The sequence below is a fragment of the Hemicordylus capensis genome, chromosome 5 (assembly GCF_027244095.1).
Source record: "Hemicordylus capensis ecotype Gifberg chromosome 5, rHemCap1.1.pri, whole genome shotgun sequence".
Lineage (NCBI taxonomy): Eukaryota > Metazoa > Chordata > Lepidosauria > Squamata > Cordylidae > Hemicordylus > Hemicordylus capensis.
Genome location: NC_069661.1, coordinates 227118362 through 227140221, shown reverse-complemented (window position 1 = coordinate 227140221; position 21860 = coordinate 227118362). Strand labels below are relative to the sequence as shown.

General features: G+C 44.0%; 1 protein-coding gene across 4 annotated transcripts in view; it reads left to right on the top strand.

The window, feature by feature from the left end:
• The window catches only part of PARPBP (PARP1 binding protein), a 54452-nt gene that overhangs the window by 11920 nt on the left and 20672 nt on the right, over window positions 1-21860 (top strand). For all 4 annotated transcript variants that reach the window (XR_008308129.1, XM_053253734.1, XM_053253735.1 and 1 more), the window contains exons 3-6: window positions 3599-3823; window positions 5648-5761; window positions 7067-7237; window positions 11760-11914. Coding sequence is in view for 3 of the 4 variants with exons in the window: in XM_053253734.1 (XP_053109709.1) it covers window positions 3599-3823; window positions 5648-5761; window positions 7067-7237; window positions 11760-11914 (665 nt within the window). In the remaining variant the exon portion in view is untranslated. The remainder of the gene's footprint in view (window positions 1-3598; window positions 3824-5647; window positions 5762-7066; window positions 7238-11759; window positions 11915-21860) is intronic.

The window sequence follows — 21860 nt, the reverse complement described above, 5'->3', positions numbered from 1 at the left end:
GGAAGAAGCAACAGCAGAAGTGAGGTCTGGAAGGAGTATGGTTTCTAGGTGGCCTCGTTCCTGGCTCTTTAACCAAGAGCCTGGAACGAAAGCAAGACCCCTGGAAACCCTTGCCCTGAAACCAGCAAGCAGCCCTCTAGCACCCTCCCATCCCTGGTGCAAACTGAAGGCCCCAGGAAGAGGATTCTTGCTGGAACCAGAAGAGAAGGGAGCTCTCTGAAGGCTTCTGTTCCCATTCAGGAAGAGAGGCAAGCAGAAGGGAAGCAACGGCTCCAAACCTTTATAACATTCGGACTTAAGTAGCATGCTGCTGGAGACAAGGCACCACACCCTGCACATGGCTTGACTCATTACCTTCTCATGACACCGAGGAGGGTTGCCTGTGCAAGCGGGAAGCCTGGCCTGGGAGTCAGGGGACAAAAATTTACCATTAATCCCAGGAAGAGGGCCTAGGAAGGGGGGGCACCTCCCGCTCCCCCTCTCCCCCAGAAGTTAGAGGACCAAACCTAAACACTGAACCTGGAAATGGGCCTGCAAGGGGGGTAACCAACTCCCACTGTCTGCCTAGAAGCCCCAGGATAAACCTTGAACGTTAAGTCAGGAAGAGTGCATGGGAAAGGGGTCAGCTAAGTGATTCTGGAGCTTCCAATGGGAACAGATTTGATTGATCTACCCAGGAAGGAGTTCCACAGCCCTGATCACTGTTTTGGATTCAACCCAGTCTCTGGTGGGCTCTTGGAGAAGCCTTACCCATACTTGGGTGTGTGCTTGCTAGGAGACTTGTGGGAGGACAGGGTTTTTGGAACCGGTGGCAGCTCAGTGACCCTGTTTGCCTGGAAGAAATGAGGGAAGTCTGGTTTACCACACCACCTTTGCCCAAAAGGGGGCCTGGAAGTGGAGCAAACATTTCCCTCTCCGCCTGGAGGCTAGAGGACAAACCTTAAGGCAGGGAAAGTACCCGAAGGTGGTGTGCAGGCTGGCTTGGCACGGGGAAGCAGCATGGGGCTTCTGCCAAGGAAAGGGGCTTGGCTGAGGGGCAGAAGTTTGAGGTAGACCTTGCCTCCAGATTTTCTGCCCCCTGGCCAAGCCCCTTTCCTGGGTAGAAAACCTGGAGGCCAGGTCTACCTCCCCTTGGTTTCTCCAAAATTCAGCCCTGGTCGCCTGTCTGGGCATTTATTTTTTGTTCAATTTATATACTGTTTTTCATTAAAATAATCTTAAAGTGGTTTACAATATAATTAAAGCAATGCATAATTAAAATACAAAGGTACAGATCTCAAAAATAAATACATAATACAAAAGTACAGATAATATAAATATAAAAATAATTTCTATATAAAAATACTCATAAAATAGTAACAATACATAACACAAAGCATCAGTAAAAAACAATACTCTCATTCAAAAGCCTGGGTGAAGAGCCACATCTTTACTTTTTTTCCTAAAAATTGACAAGGCGACTGGGGAGCAGATTTCAGCCGGGAGAGCATTCCAAAGCCTGGGAGCAATGACACACAAGGCAGAAGGCCCTGTCTTGTGGGTTCAACAACTGAGCCTTTCTCACCGTTGGCACGTGGAGTAGAGCCCCCCCGATGATCTGGTCAAGCAGGCAGAAACCCTTGGGAGCAGGCGTTCCTTCACATTTATATTTATCTGTCTATCAAATTTATACTCCACCTACACTTACGTCTCTGGGCGGCTAACAAGAAGTAAAACATATAAAGGTTAAAACAATTCAACATGTAACAAGACATATAAAAGTTAAAAACAATACAATAATTTAAAAACCATAAAATTAAACAAACAGTGTTTTTTAAAAACCTGAGAAAGCTTGGGTTTTCATTTTTATTTTTTATTTTAAATTGCCAGAACTCCAGAATTCAAAAAATTAGGAACCTCCCTCCCTCTCCTACATTTTTCCCGGTGTGGGAGAAAAGCGTCTAATAAACAGAAAAAAGTTGGTATTTTCTTGGCATCTTTCTCATATATAATAGGTTGTTTTATGTTGGTCTTTTATGTATATTAGACACCTATTTGCTCAAAGGGTGGTGGATTTTGCCAATCTGCCCTTTCTTTGGCACTTTCTTGTGTTGCATCCTATTCTGCTCTGGAAGATCCCCTGACCCTCCACAGTGGATTTTCATAGACAACAAGAAACTGCTGTGGGGAGGAGGGCTTGGAGAAGTTCATTTGTGGAAACATCTTTCTGTGCACAGTAGGATTAGGATACAATCCAATGTACCTCCAAAATGCAAACTATTTCAGAGCAACAGACCTAAAATAATTTGAGAAAAATGTTAAAAAATAGTTTTTATATCGTTTTTAATCCGCTAAATGTATATCATAGGCCAAACCTTTAATAACTCGACGATCAGTTTATTCTTTCAGTTTAGCATAATCTTTAAAAGCCTTTTTTGCATTTGTAATGCAAAATGCTCAAAGTATTTCAGCAATCTTGGTGTGTCCCCCCCCCCTGCCAAACTAGAGGTAGACGGTTTATCCCGACTGCTATCAAACTATACAAAGCTGAAGTGTTAGCCCATCTCCTTTATGGTGCCCAAATCAATTTATACTCCAATTTGTTGCCTTAGAAACAACTAAGTATTTGAGAAGCTTATTTCAAGTGCCTTGCTGTGTGCCTAATGTGATTTTATGTTTAGAGGCAAGTGTACCAAGTGTGGAAACTAGGGTCTGGCTAGTGGTATATAATTTATGGTTAAAGCTTATTTTTCTCCCTAAGGGTTTGGCACCCTTGATACTGAAGGATGGCTTTCAGTCATGATGGAAATTACTAATAGAGAAGAAACTCTATTCACTTGGATTCCCTCCTGAGCTCTTGATAATCTGGGGCCATGAACGTGCCAGGTTATCCCTCAAACAAAGGCTCCTAGACATTGCATGGCAAAATGATCTAAGTTACAAAAGTTATTTGGTTACAAATAAGTTTTACTTTGGGAACCAAATATATAATTCCAAACTATAACTAGGTACCTTAGCATGTTAACGGTGCCTAAGTATAAAAGGATGTTCTCGTTGGCATGTTTTTAATGCTCTCCCGTCAGCAGGTTAAGTGGATTCCTAATGAGGAACGGGTATGCCCGTGTGAAGATGGAACAGTTGAGTCTATAGTTCATATTTTATTATACTGTACTTTTTATTGTGATTCTCATACTTCTCTTATAGCTCGTTTTATTAAGAAAATTTCCAGACCGTTCAGATGAGCGTTTTGTTTGCTTTCTTCCTGCTGACCATGATTCCGATGTTACATATAATGTAGCCAAATTTTGTGTGGTGGCTAATAGAATCGGACAGGCTCCAGTATTGAATCCGTCATACTTTTGGATTAATTAATGCGTAAAGATTTTTTATCTGTCTACTTTTTATTGCTGTTCAGAGACAGATAAAACTGTACTGAACTAGTTTTTAATAAATAAAATCTGTTAAATGCATATAATAGGCCAAACCTATAATAACTCCATGATCAGTTTATTATTTCAGTTTAGTATAATCTTATAAAGCTTCTCTTTGTATATGTCAGTTATGTCTAAGTCAAACACCTATTCTGAATCAATGAAGCATTTTTCTTTTTCTTTTATAGCACTATGGGGATTTTAAAGCATCTCTTAGTGAAGTGGTGTTATCTTGGAATTACTTACTACCTGACAAACTGGGTGTGCTGCATGAAAATCTTGAAGCTCCTGAAAACTATGCTGACATCAAACATGCTTATGCTTGCTTTTTAAAGCACTGCAATATGGTTGATCTTATAGATGTATATCAAAAATATAGAGCATCAACACTGGAAAATGAATCCATATCCCCTGTAAGTATTTCCACTATATCTGAATAAAACAGGCTTGTAAAGAGCCACTTACCTGCTAGTTATGAGAAGTAAAACCGACCTCCCAGCAACCAAACAGATACATTGGAGTTAGTTCTTTTCTTTCTTTTAGGCTACTGTTGTACCATAACAGGGTGGTGCCGTCAAGTCAGTGTTGACTCCTGGTGATCACAGAGCCATGTGGTTTTCTTGGTAGAAAACAGGAGGGTGTTACCATTGCCTTCTCCTGCGCAGTATGAGATGATGGCTTTCAGCACCTTCCTATATTGCTGCTGTCCTATATAGGAGCCAAAGTGGGGATTCACCAGTGGGGATTCAAATCAACAGCCTCCTGCTCTCTAGGCAGGTTACTTCCCTACTAAGCCATTAGGTGGCTATATAACAGTTACTAACAAGGACTAATTGGCACTTTTGTGGGCTCGTACAATTTGTGGGTTTATTTCAAATACTGGAATAAAATGCAGCCAAGAAAGTGATATAGATGGGACTAAATTAACTACACAGTAATCCTAAAATCCATGCCAAAGCCACATATTATCCTTATTTGCTACTTCAATTTTCCTGCTAAATCTTTGTAAAGACTGAAAGTTATGTGATTTATTAAATAAGATAATCCCCTCATAATGTGTCTGACACAGCACTAAGGAAATTATGCTCTGAATGTCAGAGTAATTTAGAGGGAAATTCTAGAGAGATAGTCACATTAATCTGAAATGGCATAAAGACAACGCTGTAGTACTTTGCTATTATGAGTGCAGGATGAAGAAGGCTGTTGCCGGCTGAAAGCTTCTACAGGCACTCCTTGAGTTACAAATAGCTGACTTGCAAACATCCATACATATTACATAAAGAAGTCCCCAACTTCTATGGAATCATACACTGTGGAATCATACACAATTCACTGTGGAATCATGCAGTCTATGGAATCATACAGTGTGTGATTATGTGCTTGAAATTTTAAATAATTCCAAGTATTTAAAGATTCAAGTAGCCAAACGAAAAGGCATGGTAGCTTTCTTCTATCTGATACTACCTACAGAGCTTTCTAGTATCCCGACTGCATATCTGGCATTTTGCAATGTATCATTTCTGGCATTTTGCAATGTAAGGTTAATGTCCAAAACTAAGAGAGACCCGCCCACTTCTGGCCAAACTGTTTGAGCTGGGATTTCAAAAGGAAATGGAGTTCCAAGACCTATGTATGTCTCCCTTGGACTAGAGTGTCCAGCTGGAGGTGTTGTCATGGATTGACTTCAGCCTTCTTGGTTTTTTGAGATTCAATCTCTGTGGTGTTGTACCCATTTTTTTAATTATTATTTTAAAAATGAGGTGAAGTTTGGGCTATTATCTGCAGCCACGAACCGTGTGCCTGGCTGACTCAGAATAGTTGCTGTATTAATCTTGTTGAATCTCTTGATCTTCCTGTCACTTTTGTTGTTTAGTTCCACATAAACTCATTTCCTTACATTTTTAATTTTATTATTCTAAAATTTATTATTATAAATTTGTGCCTGGGGTTTCTTCATACCAGCCCCTTTACTTGTCTCCTACATGCCTCCTCCTTGGCTGCTGCTAATATGGGGTTCAAACCATCCCAAAATAAGGGAGTTCTTTTGGTAAGTGCTTTGGACTCCTCATAATTATTGTGATCCTTCTTATGAAGCATCTTATCAACCTGAGAATCACTAAGGGGTGGCAACTGTTAAAAGTTTGTTTTATAAAGGTTTGGCTTCCTTGAACCCCAGGTTGATCCTGCAATTGAGAATATTTAGCTAGATTTCTGGTATATTGTCTTGCTTTCCATAGATACAGCTACTAGAATTTATCGCTGGAAGTGGAACAGCAAATTTAGACAGTGAGGATAATTCCATTCTTTCTACACCCTCAACACCAACTAACAAATTGAGCCGGGATGATAAGGTAAGATTTTTGCTCTGTATCGCACTTATGCAATGCTATGTTACTAGAGAAAGTTATTTTGTTACTGTAGGTATGCAACTTCTCATTTCCTCATTTTGATATAGATTGCCAGGCATATTTGCTTCTGTATAGAAGCCACTTGGGGAATCTGGTGTTTGAACTTGAGCTGTATCTGAGCTTTTACTGAAAGAAAAAAGCCAGTATCTTGGTTTGCAGAAAGAAATTTCAGAACAGACCACATTGATAAAAGGCTACAAGGTTCAAAATCTTCATAGTTTCTAATCTCATTCCATTATTTATGTACTCCCACTGCCTTTTAATTGCCTACGCATGCCTGCCTTGTCATATTTCATAAAGAAGTCTTTTCTGTTGATGGTTTCTTAAAACACTGTCTTCCTCATGGCGTGTCTTGAAGATCATATGCTTCCAAAAGGCTTGTGCCAAAGGCAAGAAGTCAAAGAGAATATGCTTGGGGTCTTTTCTGGGATTTGAGTAGTGAACAGGTTAGGTGATGAAATAGTATCTACTAGTGGGTGTGGCCTGTCAGCGACTGGCAAAGTCATTTTGTGTAGATCACACTTATGGGAAAGTTCAAGAAATTAAATATGCCATAGAATTTTTTATTAATGTGCTTGTTATTAAGGAAGTTAAAGAACAGTTTGAAATTGGAAGGATTTCAACTTCAAACATTTCATTTTATTGAATAATGACTATATATGGTAAATTTTAAATCATAGTAAATTTGAATTGGAGAAAGATCTGCTTTTATTGGGCATGATGTCATTTTGGAATTATTGATCTGATTATTGATTGTCAAAAATCTGAGAACAAGAACAGTTAAAATATGATGATTATATTCAGAATTGCTTCTTAAATACATTTTAAAAACCTTTTCCTGAGCATATTCTGGTGTAAAAAACAGTGCATTCAACTAATTTCAGTGGCAGGATTATTTGTGTAAAATCTTGGTATAATTGGGAAGTATGACTTTATTTCACATAAACAAATTCTTCAAAATATATAATTCTCAGGTGTTCAGTATGGAAGTACTAGATGTCAAACTGGAAATTTAAAAAGGGAATTATATAGGTAATTAAGATTTTAGTCAGTGTATATTCCTGTCAGTCCATATTTGTGTACTTAATTCTTTTACCCAGTTTCTTTGACAAAGATGTCTGATTATGAAAGCTGATATAGGGATATATTTTTGCTTTGTTACTTATGAGTGTCCTAATATATTGCTAAATCATGTTTTTATTAGACAATTTATCTAGAGAAGTGTAACTGGATTCTGTTTTTATGTAGCTGCCATTGATGGTGAAGAAAATTCTGTATGCATATTTAACCGTGTTGGTTAATTCCAAAAATGATCTAGCATTTGCTCATATTTTAAACATTCCTGATAGAGGACTTGGAAGAGAAGCTTTTACTGATCTAAAACATGCTGCACAGCAGAGACAAATGTCAATTTTTTCAGTAAGTAGAATCTTTCCATGTTTTGTGTTGACATTGGACAGGTGATAAAGATTTTATTAAAACAGCCCTCTTTTGAAGCTGATTTGGGGTTAATTTCACTAATTAGAACGGCTTGCATTTAAGAATGTGGTTTTTAAGGATTTGCACGAACTGGTTCGTGCACTCCCAGGAAGTGGGGGGTAGCCTTCAGGGGGCAGGGAGGGTGCCCCGCCGCTTTCCCCCTGCTAGCACTCTTCCCAAAACAGCTGGTGTGGGGCTGCAGCATACCGCCTTACAACCCTGCATCAGCGGCTTTGGGGAGAGCGCTGGTGGGGGGAAAGCGGCGGGGCAGGTAAGAGCACCCTCTCTGCCCCTTAAAGGACACCCCCCCCCCCGCATCTGAACTGGCTCGAACGCTAGACTTGGGAACCTGTTCGTGCATTTCCCTAGTGGTTTTAGCTTGGAACAAGAGCAGAGGGCCATTTCAGTGGAGTTGCTACTTGCACATGAGATGTGAAGGTGGGCCGTCACTCTTGTACATTTTTTCACCTTAAAAAGAAACTTAGTCCAGAAAACCATGATGCTAGGCCCATGCTTCATAGAAGTATTAAACACCCCACTCCCCACAACTGCAGCTTTTTCTGTTGTGTAGAAACCTGGGACTTTCAGAGTTGATTTTGATGTAACATATGTGAACACAGTTGTTCAAAGTAAAAAAAAAAATCAAATGATGTGTGGGGCATGTGCTTGGAAGCACTTTAAGAAGCTCTTTGGATTATTGCCTAAATGTCAACATGGAAGTAAAACAGTAAACTAGAAGTTGTTAAAAGTAGATATTTCCACATCTATTCTGGAATCAAATGAGTAGTCCCAATCAAAATCCAGTACATGCTGACATTTGCAATAATCACTCATGAGAGGAAACATCCTCTCATGCACTATTTTCCCCCATTGTACTTGGTGGTTTCTACAACAATCGAAGGACAAACCCTAATTTTGACTATGCCATTCATGCCGGTTCTGCTAATTGTTCAGTCTGCCATTTGGACTAATAGAGATTGGTACAGTCTCTTTGTAGATTGTGGGTATTGAGGACACAGAGTTGGTGCATCCAGCATTGAACAGGCCTCTGTTTGTAAGAGGCTGGCTTCTGGACATCTGTAGAAGTATGATTTGGGTGGCACCATAGGGAAGCAAATATTCATTTGACGTTGAAGGAACTGAGAACAGTAAAATAGTTTTGTGTAATAGTAGGAAAAAGGTTTTTCCTAACTTTTCTGTCAAATGAGCATTACTCAAGATGCCTTTACCCATTATTGCTGTTGGAACTGTGGGAAATCTTTCATGCAAGAGCACGACACTGTGTATTTAGCACCTGGTTTAAAATGTTTTATTTCTTTTAAAGTAGAGCTAGGTATAAATTTGTCCATGGTAAAATAGTAGGTTTATGACTGAATAAGTATGGAAAAACTATGAAGGATTAATTATTTCAATTTCTAATGTATTAATGTGTGCAGATTTTTTTTTTTAAACTATGGGTTTGGACTGGATTCATTACCCACTCTTGTAGAGTTGCCAAAGAAAGGAAACTTTTTTTCTCCTCTTGGCACCTCTAGTTTGAATAAATTGAATGACGAATATTTTCCATTGAGCAGTCAAGATCCTATGAACCTCACACAATCCACAGTAAAACCATGAACATTGGCAGAATGGAGATTCTTTCTTCAAGAATTATTCCATGTGTTCTTTTCTAGGCCTAAGAAAAACTATGCGTTTTTAATATATGTGATAAATTTATACTTGGCCTGTAGTTTCAACTCGATAAATCCTGTTGCACTGGTTAACAGTTCTTTGTTTTTGCCAAAGGATGGCTTTAAAGCGTGTGTCAGGGATAGTGGGCCTGGAAATCCCATTGACAGAGACAGTATTCCATCCACACATCACCTTTCAGTTGACAGCTAATGGGGGCAGTTCTGGCCCACAAGCCGTCTCCTGCTGGAACCTGCATACACAGCCATAATTTCCACTGCTTAGGAATGGTTGCTGACATCCAGCGCAGCCTTACCAGTAACACAGTAGGAAGACATGTGACCAGAGCGCTCCCCACCATTGCTCTGGCCAACCAATCCTGGGAGTACAACAGAGGGGAGCAAATTTTACCACTTGGTTCTGTCTCCAGAAGTGCCTTGTGCCACATGAAAATATGTCCCTGAGGGTTGTGCAGATCTCCAGGATATATTTTCTGGTGACATAGGGTTCTTCTAGAAGCAGCACAAAGTGTTGAGATTTTCTCGCCACTGCTGTGTGCCTGAGAGTGAGCACCTAGAATGCAGCTCAGAAAGATCTCCGTCACACAGGCATGTCTTTTTGCTGTGCTACTGTTAGGCTATGCTGGATGTTGGCCACTGTTTGGATGTTAATATTTTAACCACACAGTTTTAATGTAGAGAGGTCAAAATCTCATGGCTATGCAGGTACAATCCTCCTCAATTCTGTGAGGCTTGACAGAGTAGAATGGTTTGAGCACTTGCTCTGACTGAATTTTCCAAAGACTTGTAACTTGCATTTGAATTCCTAAATAAGAGACAAGACTTCATTGTCTGGATTGTATGGATTTAAAACGACTACAGCTTTATTCATCTTTGTTTAAACACATATACACAACATCAATTAACCCAGAGTGCAATTGATGCACTCTATGGCTGAAGCAGAAATTGCCCTGCAGTTACTGCCGCTCCTTTTCTTGGACAAGTGAATCAAGGCCAAGAACAGCAAGAGTCCTCTGATGTCTGCCCATTTCTCAAGCCACACAGTTGGCTATGCTAAGGGAGGTTTGCCTGTGTTGCCACCCGCAGAACCTTGCAGTTCTGAGTGGCTGAGACAAGCAAATCCTTAAGAGAGCCTATCCAGAACTGGTCATATCCCTTCATCCCGATAGCACCTGTGTCTTGACTGGATTCAATCTCAGTTTACTAGCCCACATCCAGCCCATCACAGCCTCCAAGCCCCGATTCAGGTCATCCACCGCCTCCCTTGGATTAGGTGATAAGGAGAGATAGAGCTGAATGTCATCTGCATATTGCTGACAGTGCAGTCCATGTCCCCTGATGATCTCTCCAAGCGGCTTCATGTAGTTGTTGAGCATGGCGGGCAAGACCGAACCCTGCAGGACCCCACAAGCCAAGGAGTCGAGCATTGGTCCCCAACACCACCTTCTGGACCCTCCCCCCAAGGGTCCAGAAGCCACTCGAAAGCAATGCCTTCAAGTACTCTGCTTTCAAATGACTGATCATAGGGATCTGCAACCGGATCATCATCTGGGTCATGATACTGAGCAAAATAGGCATGGGCTAGTGCTTCAGCAGCAGTGATTTGTTTGTCTGTGTCTAATACCAGCATCTTCTCCAACAAGTCTACAGCCCAGAGGATTGGCACCAATAAATACATTTTTAAAATTCACCTTCGGCGTGTAAGACAAAGACTGTATATAGTTTCTTGCAGACTCTGAAAAGATTTTCTTCAAAAGCTCAGCCCCTGGGTTTCCAACTTCAAACTAGTCTCAAAATGAGCTTCAACTGATCAATATGGTCCGTACCAGAATGACTGAAGCCACTCAAAAGCAGTTCCTCCAATCCCCATATTCGAGAGGCATACCATGGTCAATTATATCAAATGCCATTATATGTTAATGTTCAGTTTTATGAATCATATGAGCTTTTGTTTGCTGCCATGAATTATCCTGCTATACTGCAATTCTCAAGTATTTCTATACAGGTCGGGAATCCTTTATCCGGACTTCTGAAATCCGGAAAGCTCCAAAATCCAGACACCACGCCAAGAGAGGGAAAAAATGCTTGTAGCTTCAACCTCCTCCAGTTTGCAGGAGCCATATGGCCCTTGATTCCTCTGTTCATTAGCGATCCTTATCTCTTCCCCTCAAGCTTTGTTATCTGCCTCCCAGCAGGAGGGAAGGAAAGGAAAAGGGTGGGGGAGGGGGGAAGAGAAAGCAGGTTTGTTTGTTTTTTAAGGTATATATACATAAGAGTTTAGGAGATAACAGGGGCACACAGATGAGTAAAGATCTAGCAGAATAAACATGAACAAACAGGAATAGATGAGAAGAGAAAGAGAAAAACGCTGGCTTCAGCAACTGAGAAGAGCCCTCCTTCGGGGCAGAGCCAAGCCAGTTTTGTGAATGGGATTGCACTGCCACTGCCACACTTCTTAAGCCGGTCTGAGAGAGGGGAAGGAGGAGTATAGTATAGTTTATTAAATAAAACCTTTTAAAAAAAACAACAGTAACCTTTCATGCCTAAGATATCTCATTTATGAAAATATTCTGAAATCCGGAAAAATCCAAAATCCGGAACACCTCTAGTCGCAATTCTGACAATAAGCCCATGGTACATATAGAAGACTCTATCTGCACCTACATATTGGTACATATTGGTCTTCCAAAATTATTTGAAAACAGATTTTCCTGATCTAATGGTTTTATGGTTCCAACATTGTTTTGTTTAGCTAAACATGTATCTCTTGTTAGATGGCAACCTCCTTCATCCGAACTATAGAACTTGGAGGGAAAGGTTATGCCCCTTCTCCAGCTGATCCTCTGAGAACTCATATGAAGGGACTCTTGCACTTTGTTCACTTTATTGATAAACTGGAAGAAATTATTGGTGAAGTCTCAGATCCGAGGTAATAATTTTCTTATATATAGTTATATACTCTAGCGCTCAAATTTTGAAGTATATCTTCTTTAGTCCCACCCCCCACAAAAAACCCCCAAAGACACCAATGTTTGTTGTTTACATCTAAGAGAAAGAGTGCACCTTATCACAGTGAGCCTCACCACATGAAGGTTGACACATCTCTTCTTAACATAACTAAGCTAAAGCAAACTGGGAAGTGAAATGTTTTGAATATTGCCTTTGTTGGACTAAGACATCTTGGGCTGCAGTTCTGTTCATACTTAACTGAAAGTAAGTCCTACTAAACATGCTGGGGCTTACTTCTGAGTAATATACATAGGTTTGTGCTGTTAATTTGTTTTCGGGTTGTTTGTTCTCCTCTTGCTTTCTGCTCTTTCTTTTCCATTCTTTTTGTCCTTCCTTCAGTTTTTATGTATGTGTTCATTGCTGACATCCAGACCAATGCTTGCACAATGACAAAGTTGTATTAATGTAAGTAGATAATGCAGCTGCATATAGTAATGGGGATTTTCAAAATTACGCTCTTGTGCAAAAATTCCCAGCAAAACATGTGAGGGCATAAAGGGGAGGAAAGGGAAGTGTTCTCAGCATTGAAGAAGCCAAAGAGCTTTAAAGTGCGTTCTCTAACCTTGTAACTGCTGCAATTCATGCCAGATAACATAATCGTTTTATGCTCGACTAGCAAAATTTCTGTCAAGGTGATGGGAGCTGTCCTATATGTTGCATGGAACCATGGGGGAATTTATAATGCACTCTTTGTATGCTCTTTGTACAGGAACCCAGGCTTTTCCTCAGTGGAAGTTGGGCTACCCAGGAGCAGGAGCAATGTGTCCCTCTGTCACATTGTTTCCTCATCACAAGTGCATCTTGCGTTCTTCAACGTGGTCTCTGTCTTTTTACACAAATGGGCTATGTGCCTGCGCGGAGACCTCATTGGAACCTAACAAGCTCAATTCTGCTTTGGACGGGAACCCTGCCCCCAGCCGCTATATGCTGCTGCGCCACTCCTCATCCCCTCAGTCTTTCTTCATCCATGCTTCAGTGAACATCGTGGAGTCTGCAACTCGGCAACGAGTAGGATCTAGATATCTCCTTGTATTCTCCCTGTGTCTTTCAAAATTTTCCATTTCTTTCTATATTCTTTCTTTATTTCTCTGCGTAGTAGCTTTCCCCCTTAGCGTTTGTTTTTGGCTGGTTTTTCTTTCCTTGGAGCTTTGATCCCGGCTGGGATGGAGCATGGTGGATGGCTGGCCTTTGGCGTTTATGCCGGGCACAACAAACTTTAAAAAATTTATCTGCTGTTGATCTAAGATCCCTTCTCCCGATACTCATACTGAGTGTCTCTTGTGCCTAGGGGAATCCCACATCGAGACCTGTCTTCATTGTCAGAAATTCACGAAGCAGGCTCTCAAAAATAGGGCTTCTCGCATGTGCGCAGCCCTGTGGAATCTGGCTCTCTGTTCCTCAGAAGCCATGTCGTTGAAGCAGTCCATAAAAATGGCTTCATTGATACAATTGGAGCGTGTGGTGTCTGTTCCTATGGAGGCTGAAAATCCGACCCTGGTACTGGTTTTGGCATCTTCTACCGCCCAGCCGTTGGCAGCTTCGAATGAGCCGGTGCGTTCTGAAGATCTTCCTCAGTGTCCGGCGCCTGTGGTACTGAAGTCCCGCCCCCCCCCCCCGAATCCCTCAGGATCAGTACTGAAAATGAAAAAGAAGAAGCTGATGTGGCATTGTGACCTGCTGGCGGGTCAACACCTTCTTCCTATATCGAAGCCGGTGGAGCAGGTTCCCACATCGGAGGCTCCTGTGTCCAAGAAAACTAAAGTGGCCTCGGATTGTCCCATGCAGAAGTCGTTGGCATGGCCTAGCTCGCCTGTGGCTGCGGAGTTGTTGGACTTGGCCCATGATCAGGCTAGGTCGAGTAGAGAGCATTTGGTGGCAACGGATGAACCGGGCTATTCTTTGGAGGAGGAGGCCTATTCTCCAACCAAGCCAGCAGAAGACGCATCGTGGCTGCTTAGGTGCCGGTCACCCCCTCGAAGACAACAGGAGCGTGTCCCCCTTAGGGACCATGCTGTCTGTTGGGATTCAGAAGATCACTTCTTGACTTACAGGCAGGATCGGTCCTGGGACCATCGTGATCAATCATATCCAGATGGCTACTGGGAGGTGGAATATCGCTTTCCCTTGAGTGCAGTTGAGCCACTTTACAGTGCCTGGCACCGGGACTCTGGATTGTGCGATTGATACCAGGTGGACTGACTATTCAGACTATACTCGACCTCGCTGTGGGTCCCGTTACTCAGAGAATCCCACGTATGGAAAACCTGTAACAATGAGGGGTTGGCATGAACCCCCCTCACACTCATTCACCTCACGCCCGCTCACTGCAATGCTCCCCGAGGGATCATAACGAGACTCACGAACTGCCCCCTTCAGTTCCAGCGATTCCACAGGCTACCGTTCCTCTTCAAGTACGACAGGCAGAACTTTCTGTTTCGGGACCGGACAATCTGAGTAGCAAACCGGGCTGCCCTTCAGGTTCGACACCCATGACACAAGATCCCTTGGCTCCCCTGGAGCCTGAATATGAGAGCAATGCTAGCTCCCAGGACTCTGAAGTTGTTTCCCTGGGCTCATCCCCGCTCAACATACAGTCGGACCTGAAACCCGTCTCCTCGTTGGAGGACCTCAAGCTGTACTCCACTTATTTGACCCGAATGGCTTGGGCCCTGGGCATGAGCCTGGGTAACCAGCAGAAGGGAGAGCCTGACCCATTGTTAAGCCTTATTGATTCAGAGGCCAAGGTAACGGCCACTTTACCCCTGAACACGGCATTGTTGAAAGTTATGTGGGGTCACTGGAAGAAACCGACTACGCTTTCCCAGCCTAACAGGCATTTGCATAATTTCTACAGGGTTTTTGAAAAACCTTTTTTGAAAAATCATCCCACCCCGAATTCGTTTGTTGTGGAGGCATCCCTGAGACCATAGGTCACAGCCAGTCAGCACTGGGGGACAAAGAAGGCAGAAAGTTGGACTCTTTCAGGAGGAGGCTTTATTCTGCCTCAGCCCTCCACTTTAGGGTAGCCAATTATCAGGCTTATAACACCCGATATAACTATTTTTTGTGGGAAAAGTTGGGTCCTTTCCTGGATCTCTTCCCACAGGACAAGAGGGATCCAGCAAAATCGTTTGTCCGTGAGGCTATTCAGGTGGCGAAACAAGAACCTTATTTGGCCTGGCATTCAGTGGAATGTGTGGCTAAGGTGATGGCCACATCTGTGGCGCTCAGATGACACGCGTAGCTGCTTTCATCTGGACTGCACTATGCGGCCCATGCTAGGGTTGAGGACCTGCCCTTTGAGACTCTAGCCTTTTCTCGAAGCAGACTGATGACACGCTTCAGAAAGTTCAAAAATTGAGGAGCAGAGCACATTCCATGTAATATACTTCATCGGCTACCAATTTGCAGTAAACTGTCAAGTGGTCGCCTTATCAACAACAGAAGGCCCCTTCCCAACAGTCGCCTCGGGGTCCTTTCTGGGCAATAAGCCCCAGTCAAGATACAAGTCGGGTACCCAACCCAGTAAGCAGACCTTTGAGAAACAGCACCTGAATACCTTCCAAAGGAAGCAATGACTCGGGCCGCTTTAGGACTCGACTGGCCCCATTCTTGGCCAGTTGGGACAGAGTGACTACGGATCAGTGGGTCCTTACAATTGTACATTTGGGCTATGCCCTCAAGTTTTGTGATACACTATCAGTGTCTGGGATTGTGGTGATTCCATGCACCTAGGAGTTGGACCAGGAGGTCGCTGCTCTCCTATCAAAGGATGTGATCGAGAGGGTTGCCAATCCTGACAGCCCCAGGTTCTGTTCCCAGTACTTTCTTGTGCCAAAGCCGGATAGCGGTCAATGCCCTATACTAGACCTCAGGGCCCCTGCACAAACATTTGTTCTAAAAAAAGATTCCGAATGCTGTCAATACTGACCATTATGACTGTCCTGGAAAAGAACATGTGGATGGTTTCCCTGGACTTACAAGATGCATATTACCACATCTCGATATGCCCTCAGCATCGTCGCTTCTTGCAGTTTCAGATGGGGGGGGGATCCCCTATCAATTCAAAGCTTTGCTGTTCAGTCTCATGATGGCACCAAGGGTTTTTATGAAATGTCTGGCTGCTGTGGTGGCTTTCCTGCAGGAGCGAGGGTTGTAGGTGCTACCGTATGTAGACAATTGGCTCATCTTGGTGAGCACCAGAAGTGCGATCGTGGTGGATACTCTACAGGATCTGGGGTTCCAAATAAATTTCAAAAAATATCATTTGGAACCGACCCAATGTATTCAATTCATTGGGTTGATATTCAACATGACCTTGGAAAAGGTCCTCCTTCTGATAGGCCGCATAGATACTCTCCGAAAGCTGGCAGCCGCTTTCTTGGCTGGAGACCCACAGACTATGCACTCAGTACAATGCCTGTTGGGTCACATGGCAGCTACTACTTATGTGCTGCCTCAAGCGCGTCTTCGGATGCGCATCATTCAGAGATGGTTTCTGGACATGTTCGATCCCCTTCGGGGTCTGGGCCATCTGGAACACACGCCCCCTCGATAGGTAGGGGCGATGGCGAAATTGTGGACTGAGTTTCGGCACCTGAGTGTTGGTACTCCATTTCAGACCCAACGATCCTGATGGGTGATCACAAAAGATGCCTCGGAGCTCAGATGCCTCGGAGCTGGAAGGTCTTTGTTTGAGTGGACATTGGTCCCCCAAGGAAAGGACTCAGCACTTCAATTATTTGGAGCTGCTGGCCATTTTCAACACTCTCAAAGGCTTCTTACCCATTATCAGGGGTCACACAGTGACAATACAACATCGAAAGCCTACGTCAATCAACAGGGTGGCATGTCCTCGAAGAGCCTTCTGTTTCTGTCTCTGGACCTTTGGCATTGGTGCGTGGCACATGCGATAACGCCTCACGCGATTCACATACAAGGTTCTCTGAATGTCCAGGTGGACTCTTTGAGCAGGATGACGGTGGTCTCCCACAAGTGGACGTTGCATCAAGGTGTTCTCAGAGATATATTTGTAAATTGGGGAGTCCCAACTCTGGACCTATTTGCTTTCCAGGACAATGCACAATGTGCCCTCTACTGCTCCAGGGGAGGGGGAGGGTTCTCGGGCGATGCCTTCTTCCTATCTTGGACGGGCCCTCTGCTGTATGTGTTTCCCCCCGTTTCCTCTCATTCCGAGGGTCCTGTGCAAACTGAGCGTGGATCAGTCCAGGGCGATCCTGATAGCCCCGTGGTGGCCCAGGAGGCCTTAGTTTCTGACCCTGAGGCACTTGGCGGTGGATTGGAAACGCCTACCTGTCCTGCTAGACCTGCTGTCTCAGGAGGAGGGTCGGGTGCTCAATCCAGATGTTCTGTTCCTCCATCTGATGGTGTGGAAGGTCCTGCTGACTTCCCACTGAGACTTGAAGAGATTTTGGTGGCTGCTAGAAAGCAATCAACACGCAAGTCATATGGTCACAAGTGGACTCGTTTCAGTTCTTTCGCTTCCCTACATGCTTTTGTTGCACTTAATCCATCAGTACAAGATATATGTAATTATCTGTTGTCCCTTAAGGAATCTGGTTTAAAGCTTTCATCCCTTAAGGTATATTTAGCTGCCACTGTGGCATGTTCCCCCACTGACTGGGCTTCATGGTTTAAAGATCTGGTGGTGAAAAGTTTTCTGAAAGGTTTGACACATATGTTCCCAGATTATCCGGTCATGTCACCAGTTTGGGACCTGTCAGTGGTATTGGCCGGTCTGCTACGGCCGCCATTTGAGCATTTGGCTTCAATTGATCCATGTCTCCTGACCTGGAAGGTCACCTTTTTAGTGGCCATTACCTCTGCCAGGAGTGAAAGTGAGTTGAGGGCCCTGAGGGTTGACCAATCGTACCTTCAGTTCCATAAGGACAAGGTCATCCTCAGGCCGGATGTTCAGTTCTTGCCCAAAGTAATGTCCATGTTTCACTGTTCGTCCCCGCTCACTTTGCCTATGTTTTTTCGAATCCTTCATCAGATGCAGAAAGAAGGTTGCACCCGTTTGGATGTTAGAAGGGCATTATCCTTCTACGTTCAGAGGTCTGCTGAATGGAGGAAATCTCCTTCCTTGTTCGTTCTGTACAATGGGCCGTGTAAAGGTCTAAAAGTTTCGGCCCAATCCATGTCTAGGTGGATAGTTTCCACAGTTGTTATCAATTGGCTCATAAGCAGTTACCGGCAACGGTTAAGGCACATTCTGTTAGGTCCGTGGCAGCCTCTGTGGCCTTTGATTGTGCAGTCCCATTGGACGCTATATGTTAGGCAGCTACCTGGGCTTCACCACATTCATTTATTCGACATTATGCAATTGATGTTAAAGCACAAAATGATGCTGTATTTGGCAGGAGTGTCCTGCAATCCATTTTTGGTTGATGTTATGAAATAAATACTTCTGGCAGATTACTTATTGTTTCTGTCTTCCCTCTTCCTTGGTGCTAGCTTGTTATGTGCCCATTTGTGTAAAAGACAGAGACCATGTTGAAGAACAACAGGTTACTCACCTGTAACTTTGGTTCGTTTAGTGGTCATCTGTACTTTTACACACTCTCCCATCCTCCCTGCGGGGTTCACTAAAGCTGGACTCTGTGACTGAGGGGATGAGTAGTGGCGCAGCCTCATATAGCGGCTGGGGGCGGGGTTCCCGCCCAAAGCAGGAGAATTGAGCTTGTTAGGCTCTGATGAGGTCTCTGCGCAGGCGCATAGCCCATTTGTATAGAAGTACAGATGACCACTAGAAGAACCAAAGTTATAGGTGAATAACCTGTTTTTCCCCATAGTAGAGAAGTCATTCACATATACAGAAAGCAATAAAAGTGTGTTATCAAAGGGCACCTGAAATTGGTGTGGGTGTTAAGACTTTCATAAAATGTAGACTTTCTGGGGTTATTTCACCAGGCCCAGGCCTCCGCCACCAGTACATTTCTTACCATCCATCCAGGTGAATGGTTATTAAGAACTAAAAACTAGTTGCTCAAAAGTTGGTTGCCCCCCCCCCCCCCCCCGCAAAATTGTTATAAAATAGATTTTGGATTCTTAATATGGATAATTTTTATAGTTTAATGTGCCAGGGCGTCATCTGTGTCCTTTCCTGTAGACTGGATTATTTTGGCCTTTTCTGAATATCATCTTCAAGATAATTGAGAATTCCCTCTGAATCTTTCTGTTACGTTTAGGTTGCTTTTCTATTAAAAAATACACAATCAGGTGTTCTTTGATGTTTTCTCTGTGCTCACTATGATAGGGCTCTGCACCTGCGCAGAGACCTCATCAGAGTCTTTCTAAGTGGAAAATCTTTTCTCTGAAATGGGTGGTAGCCCTGCTCCCTCTAGTGCAGTACCCATGTGTCCCAGCAGTCCTCGTCAGTCTTTCTTCGTCCACCGTCAGATTGACACCTCTGTGAGTTGCTCCAAGTGGAGGGGGGGGGCTTCTAATTTCTCTTCATATTTTTACTACTCCTCTTTCTTGCTTGTTTCCTTTCCTTTCCTTTCCTTTCGCATTTTCATTTGTTTCCTTACGTTCCCCCCGCCCCCAGGGCCTTTATTCCTGGCCTTTTGATTTTCTTATGGCCAATAATGTCACCTTTAAGTCTTATGTCTGGTGTAGGGTTAAACTTCCCTCCACTGATGGACACAACCATTGCTTGTTCTGCCTCAGCGAGACCCATAAGATTGATGCTTGTTCCCATTGTGCAAAATTCACCAAACAAGCCAGGATACCTCCGTTTCACGGTTCAGGACACCACCTACCAATTCTGAGTTCTACCCTTCAGCCTTGCCTCCACACCAATGTATGGCCCCTGCGGTGGCGTTTTTACAACAACAAGGCATTCAACTCTTCCCATTCCTAGACGACTGGTTTCTGGTAGCAGACATCCCTCAAAATCTCAAACACTTCTTCCAATCCACCATCTGACCACTCTTGGTCTCTAAATCAACTACAAAAAATCCAAGCTCAGGTCAACCCAATGCATAGAGTTTCTGTGTCTCCTTTTCAATTCTGTACACGCGAGACTCTATCTACCCGATTGCAGAATTCAAGCTATCCTCTTTCTAGCTACCAGGGTCGCTGCCCAGGTCCGTCTCAGAGCTCGAGTCATCCAACAGCTCCTTGGCTATATGGCCTCCACCACGCACATACTCCCTCTCATGCGCCTTAGGTCCAGACCGCTGCAACATTGTTTGCTGCACAACTTCCATCCTCAGTACGACCCTCAGAGCCACTGGCTATGCGTACCCCTTCACGTACGTCTGTCTCTCCACTGGTGACAGGACCCTCACAACCTGCACTTTGGAACCCTGTTTCACACTCCACCTCCTTGCTTCGTTCTAACTACAGATGCATCAGAAATGGGCTGGGGAGCACACATGGAGGACCTCCACTTACAGGGCCTCTGTACACCGTCAAGAGGCCACCCATCACATCAATTACCTGGAACTTTTGGCGAACTTCATGGCCCTCCACGGTTTCCTTCCGCTTCTCACTTGTTCTAACGTCACTATTCAAACAGACAATACTTCCACAAATTCATACCTCAACAGGCAAGGTGGTACGACTTAGACTTCCCTGCTTCACCTGACCATGAATCTCTGGCATTGGTACGTCCACCACTCAGTCATGCCCAGGGCGATTCATATTTGTGGCATCACCAACACGCAAGCAGACATCCTCAGCAGAATGGGAGTTACCTCCCATGAGTAGCAACTGCACCACCCGACTCTCAAAACTCGCTTTTGCCGTTGGTTCTGCCCAGAAGTAGATGTCTTTGTTTCTGCACTGAACACAAAGTGCCACCTTTACTGCTCCAGAGTGGGCCTTGGCCATCAGTCCCTCAGGGACGCCTTCACTATCGCATGGACAGGACTCTCAGCGTACCTCTTTCCCCTCATTCCTTTGATACTCAGAATCCTGCTGAAGATCCTACAAGACCAGCCAGAGTGCATCCTCATCACCCTGTGGTGGCACAGGAGGCTGTGGTTCCTTCGCCTCCTAAGCCTCTCGTCCCACAAATACTACCATGTTCAGCCCCTCCCTCACCTTATCTCGCAGCAGTCTGGCCAACTGCTACATCCAGATGTCCTCGGCCTCCAGCATGGTGGATCAAGCCGCCTTTCCACAGGATCTCCAACACGTCCTAGCAGCTTCACACAAACCTGCAATCATAAAATCCTAGTGACATAAATGGATGCATTTTCTATCATTCCTAGCCTCCAGGGGGTCATCCCCAGAGGCTCTCCTCCACCCTTCTCAGTACTTCTATACCAAGATCTCCCTGAAGGAGTCAGGCTTAACGATGTCATCCCTCAAGGTTCATCTATCTGCCATTGTTTCCCACTCTTCGCCTATTTCCCCACCTTGGTTCTGAGACCTTACCATTAAACACTTCTAAAAGGGCCTCTTCCCAGATGCCCCGATCATAGCCCCCTCATGGGATCTCTCCTTTGTACTTACCTGCTTGATGGGCCTCCAGTTCAAACCCATGGCTTCCTCATCTGAGGATCTTTTTTCCTGCAAGGTGACCTTTTTGGTGGCCATTACTTCTGTGCACAGAATCAGCAAACTCCAAGCCCTTCGTGTGGATTCACCTTACCTGATTTTCCACAAGGATAAAGTAGTCCTTCGTACTGACATTTCCTTTCTACCCAAGGTTGTCTCCTCTTTTCATCACTCACAACCTCTTACTGTATCTGTTTTCTTCTCAAATCCCTCAGACAGTGCTCAACGCCATCTGCATATGCTTGACATCCATAGGGATCTGGCCTACTACGTACATCGGACAACGGACTGGCATTCCTCTCCCCATTATTCCTCTTTCACTCGTGGCTGTCAGA